The 22,842-nt window shown below is 43.8% G+C and overlaps 1 protein-coding gene across 2 annotated transcripts in view; it reads left to right on the forward strand.

Moving 5' to 3' along the window:
- Positions 1 to 20,970, forward strand: part of PTPRO (protein tyrosine phosphatase receptor type O) — a gene marked incomplete at both ends in the record, with an annotated part of 207,500 nt that extends 186,530 nt beyond the window's left edge. For both annotated transcript variants that reach the window (XM_080705559.1, XM_080705560.1), the window contains 7 exons: positions 2,866 to 2,956; positions 4,976 to 5,052; positions 5,890 to 6,024; positions 6,922 to 7,044; positions 12,128 to 12,282; positions 14,372 to 14,507; positions 20,866 to 20,970. In XM_080705559.1, coding sequence (XP_080561685.1) covers positions 2,866 to 2,956; positions 4,976 to 5,052; positions 5,890 to 6,024; positions 6,922 to 7,044; positions 12,128 to 12,282; positions 14,372 to 14,507; positions 20,866 to 20,970 — 822 coding nt within the window. The remainder of the gene's footprint in view (positions 1 to 2,865; positions 2,957 to 4,975; positions 5,053 to 5,889; positions 6,025 to 6,921; positions 7,045 to 12,127; positions 12,283 to 14,371; positions 14,508 to 20,865) is intronic.
- Positions 20,971 to 22,842: the final 1,872 nt, after the last annotated feature.

A 22,842-nucleotide genomic window follows, 5' to 3' on the forward strand; every position in this document is an offset into this window, starting at 1 on the left:
TTCTTAATAGATCTGCATTACTATTAGAGTTTATTCTGTTTGACAGTCACTAAAACCAGTAATGGATCGATTACTAGTCTTCTTTACAGTTGAGTAAACCGCGATTGATGAGATTTGAACTATCTTCCCCAAACCACAGAGTTTATAAATGGCATGCCAAAAATAACTAAGAAAGTCTAACAAATTATCCATAAAGATGTTTTCTAAAGAAGGTATATTTCTGAAATATTTTAAGCAATGGAAACATTTTCTTAATAAGCTTATAGCTGCCTAAATGAATGAACCTAAAAATAGCACAGGCTTAACTGAAGTTTGCTAAAAATAAATTTTGTTTCTTAAGAGAGCAATATGATACAGTCAGAAACCCTTTCCCATGGGGCACAGTTATAAAGAGTGGCACCTCTCCGCTGAAGGTGGTTGTCGGGCAAGATTTTTCTCTGAGATAGAAAAATCCAGTTCTGTGAGTTGAGGATCAAAGTTGACATAGCGTGTCTTTAAGAACGACTTCAACGTACATCAAAAAGCTTGAGATTTTATGATCCAGAAAGACCAGAAATGACAAGGGATCACAGAGAAAGAGAAATCTGGGGCATGTGGGGAGGTTGATTCATTCTGATTGCAGGCCTGGATCCCAGCGCTACTTAGCACAGGGAAGGTGCTGGCGAGGGCCTTCTGTAGAGCTGAAAGCAGTAGAAGAGTCAGGATTCCACTTGATTCCAAAGTGTGCACTTTGCAAAGAGCTCTTGAATCAAGACACAAAGAGATATCCCTGTTCAGCTTCTCAGAATGTCATCAAATGTCTCCAACTCTCTGCAATAGTCTTCTTTCTCCTTCCTTCCTTCCTTCCTTCCTTCCTTCCTTCCTTCCTTCCTTCCTTCCTTCCTCTTTTTCTTTTTATCCTGGGGGTTGAACTCAGGACCATTCTACCTTTTATCTCTGAACTATATCACCAGATCTTTTGTTTGTTTGTTTGCTTTTTCTGTTTTGAAATAGGGTCTTACTAGGTTTCTGAGGTTGGTGTCGAACCTTCAATCCTCCTGTTTCCGCCTCCCCAGTACTGGGATTATGAGCATGTAACACCATGCCCAGCTTGCAAAAATCTTTCAATAATTACACAATTCTTTCCACTAAGAAGTATTTCTTCAGCTTATGATTCCTCGAAGTAATAAGTAACTGGGAAGCATTATAAAGTGTTAAAATTTGCGAGTAGTATTAGCATCCTATAAGTAAAATTTAGAGAGTGATTTCTCATACTATCTCACTTAATGCTGTAGAAAGATTCATGTTCTAGAGACATCCTGTGTATAGAGAGTTATGTATGATACTTACTAACAGCTCATCAAATTTGCTATAGGAAAAAAACTAGACCTGCTTCCTCTGTCGTGCACTGGATAACTCCAGCAAGTACCATTCTCATGAGAACACATACAGCAAATCCCACTGCCCTCCTATCACAGCCCCATGTCTCCTATAACACATTTGTGTAACAACCTCCAGCCCCTCTTTTTCAGTAAAAATAACTTTTTTTGAGTGTGATGTTTGTCTGTTTATATAAAAATTGTCCTGACAGGTGCAGAAGCAGACACCAGTAATCCCAGTACTCAGGAGGCTGAGAGAGGAGAATTGAAGGCTCAAATCCAGCCTTGACAATTTAGCGAGATTCCGTTTCAAAATAAAAAGGGGCTGGCGGTATAGATCGAAGATCAAATCACCCTGGGCTCAATACCCAGTACAAAGAGACAAAAGAAAAGAAGATTGCCCTACCAGTGTATCTTTTGAATGGGATTTATAAGAGAGCTCGGATACAGATATATGGACATTCTTGTTGTCACTGAAGAGTTTATCTGCACTCTACTGATTCATCTTTATCTTTGAGCTTTGGTGACTAGAGCTATTTAGTGACCCATGTTTTGCAACATGGATATTTCTCATTATGTATTGCATCTCAAAATCATTTTATACTTTCTCTAAAGTTTATTGTGCATGGGGGAAAATACCTGTATTTCCTCCTAGAATAGAGAGTACTTTTTAATATAAGTCACATACATTTTAGTTACCCTGTTCTTCCAAAAGCCTGGAAAGCATTTCTCTTTTCAAATTATCCACACCAGGAGAGCGTGCACAGCTTTTGTGTTTGTCTAAGTGATCGGGGTGTGCTAGAGCATGTCTGTAATCCCAGCATTTGGGAGGTTGAGACAGGAGGAACCACCAGGTTGAGCACAGCCTCGGCAAGGTAGCAAGACTCTCTGTGACTCAGTGAAAACCTGTTTCAAAACAAAAATGAAAGCCTGGCGTGGTGGCACATACTTGTATTCCCAGTAGTTGGGAGGCTGAGACAGGAGGATTGCAGGTTCGCGGCCAGCCTCAGCAACTTAGTGAGGCCCTGTTTCAAAATAAAGAATAAAAAAATCGGGCTGGGGGTGTAGCTTGGAGGTAGAATGCCTTTGAGTTCAATCCCTAGTACTGCCAAAAATAAATAAATAAATAAATAAATAGGATTAGAGATAGCGCTCAGAGGAATATTGCTCTTCTGGGTTCAATCCCCAGTAGCAAAGAAATAAAAATAAATGATCATAGAGCTGTGCAAGGCATTTCTATGCTGTAATAGACATCTCTTGCTGCAGTCATACAATATAAGAATCAACCTCAAAATCCCCATGGCCTACACATGTATTTTCCCACTCATAGGTATAGAACTGCTGGGGTGATTCTGCTTCGGGTCAAAGTCAGGTCTGCCTTGTGGAACCAGCAGCTACCTTGACTTCATAGCCAGGGGCATGCAAGAATCCTATCACATATGGGGTGTGATTCCACACGAGGTGCAGGAGTCTCAAATCATCCACTCTCTCCCTTTCTTGTTCACAGGAGTTGAAATTGATTGGACTGGATATCCCGCACTTCGCTGCAGATCTTCCGCTGAACCGATGTAAAAACCGCTACACAAACATCCTACCATGTAAGATGATGGGTGGTGCCCGTCCCAGGGTGTCTGTGCAAGGTCAAAGGGCAGTTACCGCAGATGCGTCCATTCCACCGATTTCCATGCAGATCCCGCCGAGATCTAAACCATCCATCTCTGCGATGGCTGTGACGTCCCAATCACACGGATGTCATTACAGCCTGTGGGATGGAGGAAGAGGCTACACTCCCAGCCCTATTCATTTTTATACTTTTAAATGAATGGTTTATTACACTTTTAAACGAATGGCTTCAGAACAGAGAAACAGACCGTTTCATCCTCTGGAGATCGAGGAGTCTTAGCTAATTAGGGGTCAGATAATCTGTGCTTCCATGAAATAGTGTCTGTGAATTCACTGACAGGAGGAGGAGGAAACTGGAAATAGAATGTGAGGTATTCCAGAGCCTGCCCTGTGACACCTGCCAAGACATGTCTCTGCCGAGCACTTTATAAAAAGAGGCAGCATTCAAGGGAGAAAGCGGTGGAACGCTTCTAGGACAATTAGATACATCCCCGTATAGCGCTAACTTTCCTCTTTATTATAGGACATAATATTCTCTTTATTATAGCACATACGGTAGGTCAGGAATGAATGGAAAATTTAGGGGAAAAAAAGAGATTGAAAAAGCTCTAGAAAGAAAGTTCTGTCCTGGGTAGTTTCCTAGTCGTCTGGGTGGCATTTATGGTAACAACACTTCATAGCTGTGCGTAGTTCAGATTTTACTTTTCCCACTTAAAGTCCATCTACAAAAGGCCCACACACTAATAGACACATTCACCAAAATTCGACTCAGTTAGAAATAAACGGTAAAAAGCACTTTAAACCCAATGCATCTAGACATTTCAGAAACACACTTGTTTTTTTTTTCAAATCTCTTATTGTGAATATTGCAAGCCCTGTAAATTACTAATCCTAAATTTATGCCATCCAATTTGATTAGCAATATTAAAACACATGCACATTTTAAAATAACTTGTGGACCGACTGTGGTGGTGCGCACCTGTAATCCCAGTACTTGAGAGGCTGAGGCAGGAGGATCAAAGGTTTGAGGACAGCCTCAGCAAGAGGTGAGACTCTTATCAACCAAAGGAGACTCTGTTTCAACTGTAGCAATCCTTTCATTTGGTAAAAGGAAATATATGTATAAAATATATATGTAATATAACATACATATATGTATAAAACATATGTATATATACGTACATACATTATATGTCTATCTACTTATATACAGATGGACCTGATGCCTATATAGATATAAAACAGATGAGAAACATCATGTTATACACCTCAAGTGTATAAAATTAAAAATAATCAGGGAGGGTTGCAGCTCTGGTGTGTGTACTTAACATGCAAAAGGCCCTCTGGCACACGCACAAATTAATTAAATTTAATATAAAAACATTTTTTTGTGGTACTGGGGTTCCTAGAAGCCCTTCTACTGCCGGGCGACACTCCCAGACCTATTTTATAGTTTTTATTTGGAAACAGGGTCTCTTAAAGCCAGCACGCTGGCTTCGAACCTGCGTGATCCTCCTGTCTCCGCCTCCCAAGCGAGGGGATTAAAAGCGTGCGCCACCACGCCCGGCTAATATAAAAAAAAATTCAAAAAGACCATGCATCTATTTTTCTCTAGGTTTCCCAGTGTAGTGAGTTCCCTGGCTGTCCCTAGGTGGTATGATACATTTAGGATAAATACTATAATAATCCATATAATTCATACAATCATCCAGGATTCTAGTTCCTGTGACTGTTCTACACAGACCTCACAAACAACCTGGAGAGAATTCTCCCGAGGACAGGAGAGCTGGTATAGAGACGAGAGTAGCCGGAGGAGACTTCGTATCTATATAAATGTGAAACTAAGATTGAGGCAGAACGCCCCAAGCAGCAGGCTTCAGTAAACGATCACCTCCATCACTCGCTGATGTCATCTGATGCTGGGAAGAGAGGGTCAGGGTAAACTTTCCTTCTATCCTGACTTTTAAGATTTCTTTTCTCCTTGTTCATTATAGATGACTTTAGCCGAGTGAGGCTAGTTTCTATGAATGAGGAGGAAGGTGCGGATTACATCAACGCCAACTATATTCCGGTAAGTAGACAGTAAACCAGGTGTCCAAATGCTGAAGCCTGTGGGCCAGCCGGCAAACACCGATTCCTGCGTCACGCCGTGGAAACCGGAGCCATCCCCGCCCAGCAATCAGACTCCAGAAGCAGGAGCCATGATTCCATTTCTGAATAACCAGAAAAAACAGCGAAAGGGAAAGTAAAGGAGCTAGCGATCCTCTTTTCTTGTGCTTAAATTTCAGTTTCAGCAGCCAAACTCAAAGAGCCCTGCCTGCTTTTAAAATCCCGATAAAGAGAGCAAAAGGTGCTAAGGTGATTTTTATGGGCCCTGAGTGAACTATGCTTTAAAATGTTAAATCTCAAGCCAGGTGTGGTGGCGCACGCTTGTAATCCCCACGCCTGAGAGGCTGAGACAGGAGGATTGCACAGGTTTGAAGACAGCCTCAGCTACTGAGTGAGGCTCTCAGCTACTTAGTGAGACCCTGTTTCCAAATAAAGTATAAAACAAGTCTGGGAGTATAGCTCAGAGGTAGAAAGTCCCTGGGTTCCACCCCCAGTACCACCAAAAAATTAATAAATAAAATCTTAAAATCTCTCTCCCTCCCTCTTCCCCCCTCTCTGTCTGCTCTCTCTCTCTCTCTCTCTCTCTCTCTCTCTCTCTCTCTCTCTCACACACACACACACACACACACACACACCCCTATGCAGTTAGCTACTCTGATTGCCTCTTTGATGCTAAGAGAGAAGAATTTACCTGGGCCTGCGATCCTCTGCCAGTTTTACCAAGAGTCAATTCTCAGTTTTCCCCACGGGTGTGGGACAGCAACAGCTTCTGGCCTTAACTTTGGCACTTACCTTTCAGGGATACAACTCACCCCAGGAGTACATCGCCACCCAGGGCCCGCTGCCTGAAACCAGGAATGACTTCTGGAAGATGGTCCTGCAACAGAAGTCACACATCATTGTCATGCTCACGCAGTGTAATGAGAAAAGGCGGGTGAGTGTGGACTGAGCCGTCCCGCCTGGCAGCAGAGCCCCGGCTCCTGCCACCGCTGCCACGCGCATGCTTGCTTACCTTCCTCCTGTCCGTAGTCCAGTGCAGTTCTTCTGAAGCCAGTATCTCTGCTTTCCCTCGATGAGCACAGGACACAGGACTGATTCTTTCCTACCCTCGCCTGTTTGTTTTCAAAGATTATGTTATTGAGACAGGCATAGTGGTGCACACTTGTAATGCCAGTATTTGGGAGGCTGAGACAGGGGGATTTGGGTTCTCAGCCAGCTTCAGCTACTTAGTGAGGCCCTTTGCAACTCAGTGAGACCCCCCCCCTTTTTTTTTTGGTGGTACTGGGGTTCCTGGAAGCCCTTCTACCTCCGGGCTACACTCCCAGACCTATTTTATATTTTTGAAACAGGGTCTCTTACGCCAGCGCGGCTGGCTTCGAACCTGTGCGATCCTCCTGTCTCCGCCTCCCAAGCGCGGGGATTACAAGCGTGCGCCACCACGCCCGGCGAGTGAGACCCTGTTTTAAAATAAAGAATAAAAAATAGGGCTGGGAGTGGAGCTCGAAGGTAGAATGTCCCTGGGTTCCATCCCCAGTACCAAAATAAAAAGAATAAAAAAGATTCTGTTGTTGCATGTGTGTGGAGGGAGGAGAGGGTAGTGGAATGGGGCGATATCTACACCAAGAGCTGTGTGTCTGTAGCAGGTTTGCATCAGCTGGACCTCGCTGTGAGTGTTAATACACCCACGGGCATATAAATCTAAAGGAAGGTTGCGGAGGGGAGTACACCCAACGCCGTGCGTGTGTATTACTTTTGCATCGCCGTGGCGCATCATTTTAACGCACTAATGGAAGTATAAATTTAAAAGAAGGACGCCACTCTCTCTTTCCAGGTGAAATGTGACCATTACTGGCCGTTCACGGAAGAACCCATAGCTTACGGAGACATCACTGTGGAGATGATGTCGGAGGAAGAGCAAGACGATTGGGCCTGCAGACACTTCCGGATCCATTTTGTAAGTCTCCAAGCAGGAGTGCGGGTGCTGTCCCAGGTTGGCACCTCCTCCACCGGCCCCCACTGCAGTCTCCTGGTCATGAGCACCTCAGGCTGTGCACCTGCAACGCGGCTTCCTTCAAGAGAAGACTCCTGCACTCAGCATAGCTGTTTCCATTTACTGAGGCTGGCGTAGATGGGAAGGTGATCCAAGAGGACCAGAGGGATGAAATAACAAGTCCGCACTGGTCCATCTCAGATCAGCCGAGGGCAATAGGAGACTTAGTTGATTCTTGCTTGGCAAGCTCAACAGAGGAGAGAAGGCATCTCATGGCTTGTAGTAACTGTAGATAACTATAGTTAGGCTATACGAAACACACTTGTGTTTTGGGTCAAACGCTTAAACCAGGATTTGCAGGTCTGGATTTCGTCCCCTCCCCTTGTTTTGTTGGCGTTTGGTTCTCCTTCTTTGGAAGCCGCTTCTAGTCTTATTACTCCTGGTTCCATGCTCTTTTGAAGGGCCGTTGATTCCTGATTGTTAGAATGTCAGGAAAGTCCGTCTTGCAAGACCTGCTGCCTCTCTGACGACAAGCACAGTCTTTCAGCACATTTTGCACATTTCTGTATCAGGCATAGGTGCTAACATCAACCAAATTCACCCTGCTGCCTTCTACCTAGAAATAGCCCTTAGACTGTAGAGGTTTTCACTAGTACTATCTACTGGAACACGCTGTCTGTTAAGGGCAAAATTTAAGAGGAAAGTCCTGATCATCATCTTCTCTGTATACAATCGGCCCTGCCTAATGGTCTACACCAAGAAATGACAAACTGGCGCCTGGAAACCCACTTGACCCAGGGCCTGTTTTATGAAACCTGGATTTGTGTGTGTGTGTGTGTGTGTGTGCGCGCGCGCGCGCGCGCGCGTTACAGGGGATGGAACCCACCCAGGGGTAGTCAACCTCCGAGCTACACCCCCAGCCCTATTTTTAATTCTTTATTTTGAAACAGGGTCTCATTGAGTTGCAGAGGGCCTCACTAAGTAGCTGAGGCTGTCTGCGAACCATGATCCTCTGGTCTTATAATCCCCAAATGTTGGGATTACAAGCATGAGCCACCATGCCCGTCTAAATGGCTAGATTTTTAAAAATCTATTTCACACCAAAATATTACATAGAAATGATTGGTAAGGACTAATTGGGTGATGTGTGCATGCATGTCTCCACCATCTTTTATCCCATTAAGATGTATGACTGAAATGCACCAATAAAAAAAAATTTAAACAGAGACGCATCATTCCCAGCCATTGGTAGTCAACAATGGCTTTTACTGCAATGAAGCTGTAAGCAAAGCCAGCGTGCCTATCACAGACCATTTTCTCCTGTTCTCTTCACTTAATCTGCCGGCCTCTTCCTAGCTCCTGAGCACATTTTTATTCAAATACAATTCCAGCCCAGTGCTATTGCAGCGATGGCTACAGGGCCATCGCTGGTCTCAGAGGCCATGACCTCTTCCCTCCTCTGCGGTGAATTCTCCTGCACACCGCTCCAGCACAGCACACTGGGGCTCTAATTTTTTTCTTTTCATGTCTGCCACCCCTGGGGTACTGTGAGTTTCAGAAACAAGTATGGAACATCATCATGGAATGAATCGATCATGGGATGAATTATTTCACATACAACCAGTGTAAGTCAACAGGCTTTCCCCCAGAGGAAAGATTTAATCACTTTAATGCCATTTGGACCGTGCTTTCCTTCTTGGCTATTTCTGCCAGAAATCCAGTGCTAACTGCTGGAGGACTCAGGACAGATCTTTCCCCCAGGTTTGCATCTGGAAGAGGAGAAAACGCAGAATACAAAATAGTGTCTGTTCCTGTGCCTGCGTCCTTGGTAGGGAAGAGACACCTCGGTCGTTGCGTGATCAATATCCTGCTTCTTGTCCTTGTTCTCCGCCTGTTTTTCAGTGACAGCTGTGTGAAGGGCGGGCACAGCCGGAATGAAACACTGAATACGTGCTTGTTAGGTGTTGATGATACTTACAGACATCTGGAGCCAGGGTGCCCCCTTTTGGCCATAGGCACACAAAGTCTAATTGTTAAGCTTCTACAGCGAAGACTTTATTGACCAAAGACTCTTGTGCTGTGCTAATGAATATATCTTTCAGTTTGTTTCACGATTTGTCTATGCCTTTCATCATTGCTTCCATACTGATACGTGTACATTTTCCAATTACAAGACAAAATTATGTGAAGATATTAGAGTCAGGGAAATTGGGGATAGCTAGGTACGATAAAACCAGAAAGATTTTCTCATTTAACGAGAAAGAAAAGCTGAGCGTGGTGGTGCATACACCTGTCATCCCAGTGCTTGGGAGGTTGAGACAGGAAGATCACAGCCTCAGCAACTTAGCGACGCTCTCAGGACTTTCAGCCACTTAGCAAGACCCTGTTTCGAAACAAGAAAAGAATGCCGGGCGTGGTGGCGCACGCTTGTCATCCCAGCATTCTGGAGGCTGAGATGGGAGGATTGTGGTTCGCGGCCAGCTTCAGCTCCTTAGTGAGGTCCCTCAGCAACTCAGTGAGCTCCTGTTTCAACATAAAGAATAAAAAGCAATAGGGCTGGGGGTGTTGCTCGGAGGTAGAACCCCCTGGGTTCCATCCTCAGTACCACAAAAATAAATAAATAAATAAATAAATAAATAAATAAATAACATTTTTTTAAAGGCTGGGAGTATATAGCTTAGAGGAAGAATACCCCTGGTTTCAATTTCCCATACAAAAATAAAATAAAATAAAATAAAATAAAATAAAATAAAACAGGAAGTAAATAAACCCTAATGCACAACTTGTTACTTTCCAGTGCTTGAAACTTGTCATGAACAAAAGTTAGCTAGTAAGTAAGTCTGGTGAAAACTTGTGCCTTGCTACACAGCTCACCGGGTTACCGCTGGCTCTGAGGCTCTGCCGTGCAGCTGTGGAGAGCAATGACAACCTAGTGGTTTCCTGATTTCATACCACCTTGCACTTTTGTAGCTAAATATATTTTCAGATCAACCGTATAGAAATATATATGTAGATATATGCATAGGAATCCCCCAGTCCTCCTGGTGTTGAATAGTTGCTCTTCTGCACAAGTCATGATGCCTGGGTGACTTTCTCAACATTCTCCCAAAGACAGCCAGCCATGAGGCGCCAGCATCTCTGTATCCTCAGAGCCTTCCTTCTTTGTGCATCTAAGACAAAGCTTTGCTTACAGCTAGGGAGGCGTTGTGGTCTGCTGGGGATGAATGGTCTTAGGTACCAAGGAGACAAGGGCTGGAATTCAAATGATTACATCTTATTCATACAAGTCTTATATATCTACATGTATTTATATATTGCAAACTTTGCTTTGCTCAAGACAACTAGGTTTTGCCCTTTGCAATTCAATTACTCCTCTTTACCCCTGGATTGAAATTTTAGCTCGAAACTCAGAGCCGAGCCCAATTCTCCCGTTAAGGTGTAGTGTTCCACCTTCCGAGTGCATCCTAGGTCTTAGCAAGTTTAAGAGGGGAGGGCTGAACCAGATATTTGCTATTTGCAAAGACTGGGTTTGGACTTTTTCTTTGCACGTGTGTGTGTGTGTGTGTGTGTGTGTGTGTGTGTGTGTTACTAGGAACTGAACTCAGGGACATTCTACCTCCTAGCTACACCCGCAGCCCTATTTTTATTCTTTATTTGAGTTACAGGTTATTGTGAATGGGAATAATAATAAATATACAAAACACATCTACTCAGCCGGGCGTGGTGGCGCCCGCTTATAATCCCCGCGCTTGGGAGGCGGAGACAGGAGGATCGCGCAGGTTTGAAGCCAGCCGCGCTGGTTTAAGAGACCCTGTTTCCAAAAATAAAAAAAAAAATAGGTCTGGGAGTGTAGCCCAGATATAGAAGGACTTCCAGGAACCCCAGTTACACCAAAAAAACAAAAACAAACAAAAAAAACACATCTACTCACTAGATGTTTTAGAATCACCCATATAAACGATCGAGAAGGAAGGGGACAGGTTAAGTAATTAGGTAGTGAGAATGATAATGATATTATTGAACCATTCTTCACAAACATTGGCCTGCCTAGTCTGCACAATAATCCTTGTTATCCATATTGTGTGTGTGTGTGTGTGTGTGTATGTCTGTGTGTGTGTGTCTGTGTGTGTGTGTGTTACTGGAGATTGAACCTGGGTGCATTCTACCTCTGAGCTACCCCCAGCCCTTTTTTATTCTTTATTTTTGAAACAGAGTCTTCTAAGTTGCTGAGGCTGGCCTCAAACATGTGATCCTTCTGGCTCAGCCTCCCAGGTACTGGAAGTATGGGCGTGAAAGTATAGGTGTGTGCCACTACACTCACTTTAGGCCCTTTGAAAATATGAAAAAAAATTCAGTGTGTCTATTTTGGGTCAGGTCTCAAGACAGGAATGCTGACAAAAGCAATGTTCTGAAAACATACTCTTGGTTAAGGCTATAAAAGGAGCTGAATAAAACAGGAAAGAAGGTTCATAGAGCTGTGGATTCTCCTGGAGTCACACTCAGCAGATCCACAGAGAGTGCCGGGCTGAGGCATGCACAGCATTGTCTAGCTGCCCCCATTCTGACACAGGGGCTGGGTTTTCGCACCCAGCATCACCCAGTCATTATCAGCAGGACCACGAAGCCTCTTTGGCATTGCCCAGAGAGGCAGGCAGCTCTCTGGACTGAAGAGCAGCCATCAGGAGACAGGTACAGCTCAGCCTCTTGCGGCAGCTCGGAAGGGTGCCCAGGCCAGCACCGGCACCCAGGCAGGGCACGGCAGGACCTTCTGCCGGGCTTCATGCATTGGCCAAAGCTGATGCGGCTTCTAAATGGCAGGGCCAGGATCCAAACCCTGGTCGGCTTAAGCTCTTGTCTTTACACAGGCAGGGATGAGCCTACCTGCCCCACAACTTGAAGCTTTATGCAATCTGAATTTCTTTTCTCAGGACCTACTTGGTACCAGAACTGGGAAGGGAAATGTCCTGATTGTAGAGGAAATGGAGCCCTGAGCCCTCGTGACAGTGACTGAGATGTTAATGCTGAGTTTTGGATTTTTCCCCCAAAGGCCGACGAGATGCAGGACGTGATGCATTTTAACTACACGGCGTGGCCGGATCACGGAGTGCCCACGGCGAACGCTGCAGAAAGCATCCTGCGGTTTGTGTACATGGTCCGACAGCAAGCCACCAAGAGCAAAGGACCCATGATCATTCACTGCAGGTAACCTCAGCGGGGCAGTCTCTCTTGACTCCCGGGCTTCTGAGTGAAAGACAAAGCCCATCATGAACCGCTGAGCAGATGGATCACAAGTGAATTACGAGCAGTGTGTGGTACTGCCGACTTGTAATCCCAGTACGTGGGAGGCTGAGACAGAAGGATCTCAGGTTCCAGGACAGTCTCAGAAAGTAGTGAGACTTGCAGCAACCTAGCAAAACCCTTTCCCAAAATAAAAATAAAATTGGGCTGGGGACGTGGCTTGGAGGTTGAATACCCTGGATTCAGTCCCCAATACCACTAAATTTATTAATTAATTAATTCTGGTTTTTAAAAACTTTGATTATTTCATATTTTATATGTACTATTTACTTAAATATGACTTTCTTATATCTATACCTTATGAAATAAACAAGAGTATTTCAATTTTTTTTTTTTTGCGGGTCTAGGGATGGAACCCAGGGGCATTCGACCTCCGAGCTACACCCCTTGCCCTATTTTTTATTCTTTATTTTGAAACTGGGTCTCACTGAGTTGCAGAAGGCCTCATTAAGTAGCTGAGGCTGGCCGCGAACTGCGATCCTCCAGTCTCAGCCTCCCGAATGCTGGGATTATAAGCATGCGCCACCATGCCCGGCTTCAGTATTCCAATTTTGAGAAGAAAAAAAAAAATCCAAGGAGTCCAGGAGTTAATAGATTTGCACAAATTCATAACACTAAAATATGGATGAGTCAGAATTCAAATCCAGGCACACAAGTTTCCAAAAGTTGTGTCCTTAAAAAACCATATATGATATTATCCTTCCCCATCAAGGATTCTAAAGAGTTATAACATAGATAAATATAAGGTGGAATTATAAACAGCTTATCATAACTTAAACAATATAATTATCAAGAAGAGGGAAATAAAAATAAAAATATTCAGTGTATTAAGATAAGCACATTTGTTATAGTTGCTCTTCAAAAGTGCCTCTATATTTCAAAACAGCTAAAATGAGAAGAGGAAGATGATCCATGGATTTATCAAAAAGCAGGGTCCACACTAATGCCTATAAAAAGAGTTTCCTTTGAGTTTAATCTTTCCCACCATAAGAGGAAAGCCCCACCAAAATCTGTCCAGGTGGACAGAGCATTGTTGTGAAACTTTTGTGGTGCCTCAAAACATCAGAAGAGAAAGGTGTGATATAGTGAACTAAAATTAGAGTTAAAGTGTACGCATAACTATGTCCCCAGAGCTGGAGGTCAGGTGTAAACACCTCAACTAGACTTCTGGGCCTCACACTGGGAATGAACTCTGAGGCTAATAAAAAGGAGAGGCACTGTTGGTGTGTATCAGCTCCTGATGTGGAGTGGACGGGACCAGCTCTCCAGAGTACACAGTACAGAATCACTACATTTCTCCAGAAACAGCACAGGAAAGAGTGAGGCCAAGGAAGTATGTTCTGGTCGGTATTCTTACAGCTATACTCTAAAAGACTGATCACGTAACTTAGAAGAAAGAGGATTTATTTTCTTATGGTTTGGGGTTCAGCCCACATGAGGCCGGGGACCACGAATCTCAGGGCATGGTGGCAAGAGGCATAGAGAGGGAAAGAGGCTGCGCTCTTCATATGATGGAGACCAGAAAAGCAGGAGAAAGAACCATTTATAAAACCATTTATAGGAAGAGAAACCATTTATAAAATACCAAAGACTGCACCCCCAGCAAACACCTCCAGCCATCCCCTACTGGTGGATCTCCACCCAAATAAACCCATCATAGTGGATTTATCCACTGCTGGGATTGCACCTTCATGACTCAGTTACATCAGCTCCAAATATTAATAAAAGAGCTCTTTAGGGGGCATTTTATATCTGACTATAACAAAGTGCAGCCTGCATCTCCTTCTGGGAACGGAAAGTGATAGAAGTGTAATGTGAGAAGGGACACCAGCCACAACTGCATCCTTAAGATTCCATTGGGCAGAAACACTGCTAGGAGTTTAGATTCGGTCTTTCACAGTGACGCCACCTGTCACATTTTAGAAATCTCCATTTTATTTCCAACAGTGACACAGTTGTCTGAGTACCATGTGGTGTGAACCTTCTTTTGCAGTGCGGGCGTGGGAAGGACAGGGACATTCATTGCCCTGGACCGACTCTTGCAGCACATACGGGATCATGAGTTTGTAGACATCTTAGGGATGGTGTCAGAAATGAGGTCCTACAGGATGTCCATGGTGCAGACGGAGGTAAGGACACAATCAATACGTGTTTCTTAATTTGCCCTTGTCTGAAAATTTACCACTATTCAAATTCATGTTTCAAAACAATTATCCCATTTTTTGTCTGCCTCTTTCTTTGCCATTTTCTTATTGTATATGTTTAAAATGGCTTCAAGGTTAAAAAATATATATATAGGATTCAGCCTCTAGACAAGTGCACAGGAATTACACTTTTGCTAGCACCGTCTACCCTTTAGTTAATCCCGAGCAGATGGAGGTGTCTGCAACAGAAAAAAACATCTTGGGACTCAATGGAAGTTAGCTGACGCTCATCTGGGTCCTTGCCACCAAGTGAGACTACGGAACTGATATGATTTAATTCATATGAAATGCCGGACTGATTCAGTAAATTGGTCATTAGTTCCCCCTCTCTGTGACTCTGTCTCAATTCACTTTCAGTGGTGACCAAGAGTTTGGATCTGGGCTTTCTGTCTCTCAAAATTTTAAGGGTTCTCACCTCCAACCTACCAGTATTGTTCACCCCCTTAATCAGAAGGAATGGATGAACTGGGCATGGTGGTGCACATGCTTGTAATCCCAGTACTTGGGAGGCTGAGACAGGAGGATTGCAGGTTTGAGAACAGTCTCAGCAAATAGTAAAATGCTCATCAACCTAGCAAGACCCTGTTTCCAAATAAAAATTGGAAAAATAGGGCTGGGGTGGAGAGCTTGGAGGTAGACTACCCCTAAGTTGAGTCCCCAGTGTCACAATAAAAAAGAAGAAATAGATGCATTCTTTTTTTTTCTTTACCATACTGGGGATGGAACCCAGAGGCATTCTACTTCCGAACGACAACCTCAGCCCTATTTTTTATTCTTTATTTTAAAAAAAGGTCTCACTGAGTTGTAAAGGGCCTCACTAAGTAATAGCGGAGGCTCTCCGTGAACCGCGATCCTCCTGTCTCAGCCTCCCAAACGCTGGGATGACAAACATGCGCCACCACGCCCGGCTAGATGCATTATTTTAACAACCGTGAATCACCCCCATAATGCCCATCATTGCTCCTCTACCTCCTCTTCTCCCTAGTTGGTCTCTCTCTTGAAGTCTGGGCATGAGTTCAGTAAGCAGAGAGGAGCCATCCCAGGGCAGCTGCCTTGAGCAACACTTGTATGGGCGGAAAGAGCGCACATCTGGAATCCCAGCTCTTGGGAAGCTGAGCCAGGAGGATCACGGTTCGAGGACAGCCTGAACAATTTAGCGAGACCCTGTTTCAAAATTTTTTAAAAATCAAAAGGGCTGGAGAGGTAGCCCAGTAGAAGAACGTCTCTGGGTTTAATCCCACACATACACGCAAAACCCTAGAATGATTCATAATCCCAGTCACCCAAACATACTCGCCATTCCTTGGCTTCAGGCAGACGAGTTATTTTCCTGGAGGAGTGTGGGAAGGACACTGCATCTTTTGCATGCTTTTCCAACAAGACGCCACTAGATGGCAGTATAACTCAACAGCCTAGAGCAGCAGTTGCCATGGTTCCAGCCCAGCTTCTCTTTCTGGCTTCCCCATCCTATCTGAGCAAGGCCTGGTTCCGCTGTTGCAATGTATTTATTTCTGAGCTGCACCAAGATCCTACCAGCCTGGAAAGAGGGACCCGTCGACGCTCAGAAGTCTCATGGGTAATTCAGAATGGAGACATTTCTTCCGGCACTTCTTGGAGTCCACTCAGTCTCCATCCTGCTGGCTTCTAATTTATCGCTGGAGGGACATGCACAGAACCCTGTCATCATACACTTAAAATGTCTGTTTTCCCAGGGAAGCCCCCTACCTAGTGATTAAGTCGTGCTTTATTAACCAGCTCGATTTTTGACTCGCACTTCCATAAGTTTATATCTAACATGTGATTAAAACTCTCCATTTTATGTATTAATCCCTCAGCTTCAAAGGCTACTCCGTATTTTAAGTATCTTGATGAATTGTCTGCCCTGTTCGCTTAATTTACACCTCTTACAACTTTATAGACTTTTGATGATAGCCTGTTTGCTTTCGATTTTTCCCTACTACAGAATCTTTGATCCCTTTTTAAAGACTACCTTCCTGGGGTGGACACTCCATCCCATTTCCAACTTTATTATTCGCCTTCTGGGGCAATCACTCACCCCTAGAGAAGTCACCGTGGGACTTTCTGCAAAGTCCAGAAGACATTTTTTTTTTCTTTCTCCCTTTCTGGCCCCAAGTTTTTGATGTCTGGTGTCCTGTATCATGGTGGCACTTCAGGTGGACATCTCTGCAGATACTGTCCTTATGAAATGTAATAAACCTTTCCTGAGCCTTCGCTAGGGGACTCAAAGTCAGCAAAGGGCCAGATGCTTCCTGGGGCACTGCTTTTTCCGGCTGTTTTAGCTATACCCGTCTCTCAGGGTTTCACGATGGATGCTCCAGTCCTGTCTACTAGTGTCTGTTTTGTTAGTTATGTTTAGAACATCTTGTCCATTTACCTTTATTTTTTCTCAGTCCTAAGCTTTTCATCTTTAAATTTGTATTTATTATTATTTATTAATTCACATATATTATATTACTTGTATTTATTATTATTTGTAAATTTACCTGTATGTATGTTATTATTTATTTGTGTGTATTTACTTGTATCATTTACTTGTATTTATTATTTATTTGTGTATATGTTATTATTATTTATTTGTGTGTATTTACTTGTATTATTTACTTGTATTTATTATTTATTTGAGTGGGGGGGGGTACTGGGATGAAGCCCAGGGTCATTCTACCTCTGAGCTACATCCCCCCCAGCCTTTTTATTTTTGGTTTTGGAACAAGGTCTCCTTAGGGAGCTGAGAGTCTCACTAAATTTCTGAGGCTGCTCTAATCGTCCTTTCTAAGCCTCCCAGGTGCTGGGATCACAGGTATGTGCCACCACCCTAGCTAAAAGCTGCATTTTGAATACAGGTTGATTTATCTACCACTGTCTTTTATTCCTTTCACATTAAAATCAGGCTACCTCCTGATTTGCTAATAAAACCAAAGAAAAAGAATTCTTTTTCCATTTATCAGTCACTAATGATTTGCAAGAAGGCAGAATCATTCTCTAGGTGATAACTAGCTCTGTGTATCTAGCCAACCCATGCGTTGAATACCATATTTCTTTCATATGTGGTTTTCTGATTTCCCAACCTTCTCGACATTGCCAATCTCCCTGATTCCAACTCTGTCTGTTCCACCAAAAAAAATATGAAAATAACTGATTAAACCACCATATCCTTGGGCACCCACTGCTATGCACTGACTGACTTTTGACCTGTCCATTCCCCCCCCCTCATTCCTCCCTCTCCCTCTTCTCTTCCCTCTTTCTCTCCTTTTCTCTTTCTCTTTCTCCTCTCTCCCCTCTCTCGTCTCTCTCTTTTTCTCCCCTCTCTCTTTCCTCCCTTCTTCTCTCTTCTCTCTTCTTCTCCTCTTCCTCCTCCTCCTCCTCCCCCTCCCCCTCCTCCTCCTCCTCCTCCTCCTCCTCCTTCTTCTTCTTCTTCTTTCTCTCTCTCTCTCTCTCTCTCTCTCTCTCTCTCTCTCTCTCTCTCTCCCCCCCACCCCCCACCATAGTAAGGATTGAACCAAGGAGTGTGCTATCTTTAGGCTATTTTATTTTGTTGTTGTTGTTGTTGTTGTTTTGAAACAGTGTCTCTCTAAGTTGTTGAGGCTCACTTCAAACCTGCAATCCTCCTGTCTCAGTCTCCCAAGTACTTGGAATTACAGGCATGCTCCGCTGTGCCTGCCCTTTCTCTTTCTTCCCTGACCATTCAGGGGTTTCTCCACCCAGGTAGAGGGGCAGATAAAAGCACCAGACCTCTTCTCACCGTACAAGCCAGGTTACCTGGCAAAGCTCCCACTTCTGTCTAAAATGTGAATGACAATTTCCATGAGTTGTTTAAATTATACATTAAGGAGCTGGGCGTGGTGGCGCACACTTGTAATCCCAGCACTTTGGAGGTTGAGACAGGAGGATCGCATGGGTTCGAAGCCAGCCTCAGCTACTTAGGCTCTCGGCAACTTAGTGAGACCTTGTTTCCAAATAAAATATAAAATAGGTCTTGGAGTGTAGCCTGGAGGTAGAAAGTCCCTGGTTTCCATCCCTAGTACCACAAAAATGAATAAATAAATAAATAGTACATTAAGCAAAACGAATCTAGATACGAGCTTTGAGACCCTAAAGTGCTCCCCAGGGATGCCCTCTGCTCCCTTGGGCTTATCTACTTGCGGCAAGTCTTTTGTTTGCTTTTCCTCTAGTAGCCTGTCTCCCTGGAGGTCATTTAGGGCTTCGCCCTGAGCTGACCGTCTTCCCTATGGGTGGCTTGGGTTTCTCAGGGACCTGGGGGGGGGGGCGGTGTCCAAAAATAAATGGCCTATTATTTCCCTTCCCTGTGGATCTTTTGTTTCGTTTTGTTTGTTGGTTTTTGTTTTGTTTTGGCACAGTTTGGCCACTCTGGGTAGGTATCCAGTGAATGCCAGGCTGCAGCTGGCCCTCTCTTTCTTCAGTGTTGACCTAACACCAGAAACAATAGCCTGTGTGAGGTGTGAGGCCACAGGGGAGGCCGAGCTGCAGAGGCCGCACTGTCACAACAGAAGGGAAAATGCAGCCCACAGAGTGGGAGACGCAGCCTGGTGAGGTCTGAAGTGTTAATCCTTGACATGACTGTCATACAAGAGGTTTCTTAAAATCCTGCAGAAACTCAAGGAAATAAAGAAGAAAAAAAAAAAAAAACACTAAGAAATGACCCTTATTCCTAGCCCAAACACAGCTAACCTTGCTATCTTAGTGATTTCTTCTCAGCTTTTATTCAAAAACAACTTTTACACAATTGTGCTCGTAGGGTATATGCACATACATGTATGTGCATATATATTCTTTTAATGTGTTAATTTCCCCTTTGCATTTTAGGATGTATGTATCTCAACTTACCTAATGCTCTATAAATCAAATTTTAAGGACCGCCTAATGTTTCATCAGAGATCCACTACTGCATACCTAATAGAACATGGAATTGGATTCTTCTCCATCCATGTCTTCCTTTGACCTGTGTCCACTCCACTTATTAGCGCTTTATTAATTCAGTCTCCACCAATAATGACTGCCTCGACACACAGAAATCCTCATCATTGAGTTGCTCCTTTCTCCCTCCCTACCTTCTCCCACTTTATCAACAGTTATGGAAAATCAGTTTTAATTTACATTCTTTATTTTTTGGTCATTTTTGCATAGGCTTTAATATTTCCTCAGTTTATTGTGAAAATCATCTAATAAGCATAAACTGAGTGCTCAGCATGAGGAATATAAAGACATGCCCCTGCCTTCCAGGAGTAATTGGTCCAGCAATCGGTTTAATATATTTACCTACTTGCAGGAGTGATTTGTGTGACTTGGGGCAAGAATAAAGTTATCAACGTTTTGCCATCATTTGGAAAATTATTTTTCTTTCATGGCTTCTGGTTTGACCTTTATTTATTTATTTATTTATTTATTTATTTATTTATTGGGTGGCACTGGGGTTCCTGGAAACCCTTCTACCTCCGGGCTACACTCCCAGACCTATTTTATATTTTATTTGGAAACAGGGTCTCTGGCTTCGAACCTGCGCGATCCTCCTGTCTCTCTGCCTCTCAAGAGCAGGGATTACATCGTTTTATCATTTTTACATACATAATTAGAAACTTATATTTGTAACGACCTCATTGCTTTTAATTGCATAAATTCCTTCCTTAGAGAAGTCAGAAGGGAATTAACCTATACTTCCTTTATATTTTTATCATTCCATTTAACAAACTCCCTAGGATTTATTTCACAGTATAATGAGAAAGTACTCTATCTTTCCAAAATGGCACTGTGATTGATCAATTGATTGATTGATTGATTGATTTGTGGTCCCTGCCTTCAGCCTTCTTCAGTGACAATCTAAAGAACTTCACGGAACCTATAGTAAATACTACTACATTATATATTTAAAATTTGCCGAGAAAGTACATCTTGTGTGTAAGCATCACCAAAGAAACACAAAGATAAGTGGAGACAGTGCTCGTGTTTGTGTGATGATGATAATCCTTTCACGATGTATAGCACATCACCACACTGCACACGGTTACCTACATTCTACTGTGGAAAACGTAGCAGTGTCCTGAGCTCTATTTTTCATAAAAGCATCTTTACAGTGCACTCTCTTGAACCTTCTGGTTCATAAAAGTATCAACGTCGGTAATGGCAATGGCTTCCTCTTACATTAGACACTGACCTCACGTATCCTGCCGCAGTATTAGGAGACTCTGTATTCACATCCTTCCGCCCAGCCACTCCTGGCTCTGTGACGGGCTTCTGTCTTTTGCCCCAGGAGCAGTACATTTTCATCCACCAGTGCGTGCAGCTCATGTGGCTGAGGAAGAAACAGCAGTTTTGCATCAGTGACGTCATATATGAGAATGTCAGCAAGTCCTAGTTCTAAATCCGGAGCAGTGAGTAGAGAAAGCCCGCGCCGGGTGCTCGGCCTTAAACAGTGGGAGGGATGTGATAGGGTCGGGGCAAAAGGTAGCAACCGCCACTCTTATTGACCCTGGCGTCACACTCGTCTTTCTGTCCAACACAGAGGTGGTCATGGGGAAAAACATAGACCTTAGCAGATCTCTGAGCTCCACCAGGCTTGTGGCGACCACACCTAGGTGCTTCTCCACCTCACCTCAGGATGACTTCACTTCTGTTCCCTCTGCCCAGAACCTCATATCATTCCCATGTTTCATCTGTGCCTGCAATATGAGAATACCACCATCCAATTCGATCTACCCAGACATTTTGTGCAAGTCTTTTATCGAGTACCAGGGTCATGTGAGGATTACAAAGGGAACAGTGAACTTGAATAAACACTCTAAGAGAGAAATACAATATTGACACTAGAATCTCAGGATATGCTGAAATTTCTGAAATGCCTTTCAGTCTGAAAATGCCTTTATCGCACCTCTTACTGTGAGCTTGAACTTGGGAGCTCAATGCTCTGTGCTCATATTTTGACTCAAAAAAACATATTTTAGAGGTGTAAGAAATTTGGGCTGGGGTATCCAGGGAGCTGGCCCTTTTGCTCAGTAAACAGAGTATAATGTCCCTGAATTACCGGGGAAGGAGGGACAGGGCAGCAGTGCATTGTGGGAGAAACAACAATGGCAGGAAGGATATAGGTCTGTAGTAGCAAAATAGGATGAGCATTGTACCTTTCCATCCACCAACGAAGAGACAGCAACAGCAAACCGGAAAGAGAAAGAATAAAGAAAGACACACAGAGACAAATTTACAGGTAGAGAAAGACATTCGGACCCACAGGAAGGAGGCACAGGCCAGTCAGGTTCACCTGGGCTCTGCGGCTGAGGGTAATGAGAGCCAGGTGGAGGCTGCTAACACCCCGTGGTTCACTGTCTTTATCTCATTTGCAGGAGAGGACATGATGTGCGTCCATCCTCCCTTGCTTCCAGAATTTGGGGGGCCCTGATAGTCATTTCACTGAAAAGAGCCCCTGCTTCGTGTTATGTGGCCAAGGAGATAACGTATCTCATAGAAGCATCGGGAAGACTTAGCCTTAAAGAGCCTACAGTGTCTTTTGGACTCTTTCACATCTGGACATTTAATGGACCAAATTCAACGGAACACCAGAGAGGTCAAGATGCTCTGTGAAGAGCAGGAAGTAGAATGGATACTTCCAAAAATTATTACATTGGCCTTTTCTGCTGGTTGGGCTGAGTTATTGTGTGTTTGTTTCTTTAAGTGCAATACTTTTGTACGTGTGTGATTTTTTCAGAAAGGTTTTCTGCCCACAACATCGATCAACCCCATCTTCATCACCCAGGAAAGAACAGGCACTCTTAGCATTACGTCATACCTCATTGTTTAAAAGAGGCACAGCCACGCACGTGAAGAAACGATCATTCTACTTCAAAGAAATGGAGCCAGCAAGATCTGCGCTCCAACTCTAACACTGCTGGCTCAGAAATGGGGAGGGCGGATGGGGAAGAGAGATGGGTTGTCCTCACAGGCCAGCCCTGTATCTTTTCCTATTTTAACTAGGAAACGCTGTGCTTCAAAGTAGACTAGAGAAAGAGAGAGAGAGAGAGAGAGATTTGTCTTCACGGTTCTAGTTTTGATGGTTTTCTTCCTTTTTAACAGTTGGGTGTTTCTTCTTCAGCCCTGTCAAACTAATGTCACTGTGCGGGTCCCCTTTTTTAAGAAACCAGGTGTGGTTCCCAAGAGTTTCAAGCCTGACTCTACCACAGTCTTGGGCTGTCGAGCAGTCTTGGTGCCTAGAGTTTGATTTCTGTTTTCCGTTGAC

The sequence above is a fragment of the Muscardinus avellanarius genome (assembly GCF_963383645.1).
Source record: "Muscardinus avellanarius genome assembly, chromosome: 11".
Taxonomy (NCBI): domain Eukaryota; kingdom Metazoa; phylum Chordata; class Mammalia; order Rodentia; family Gliridae; genus Muscardinus; species Muscardinus avellanarius.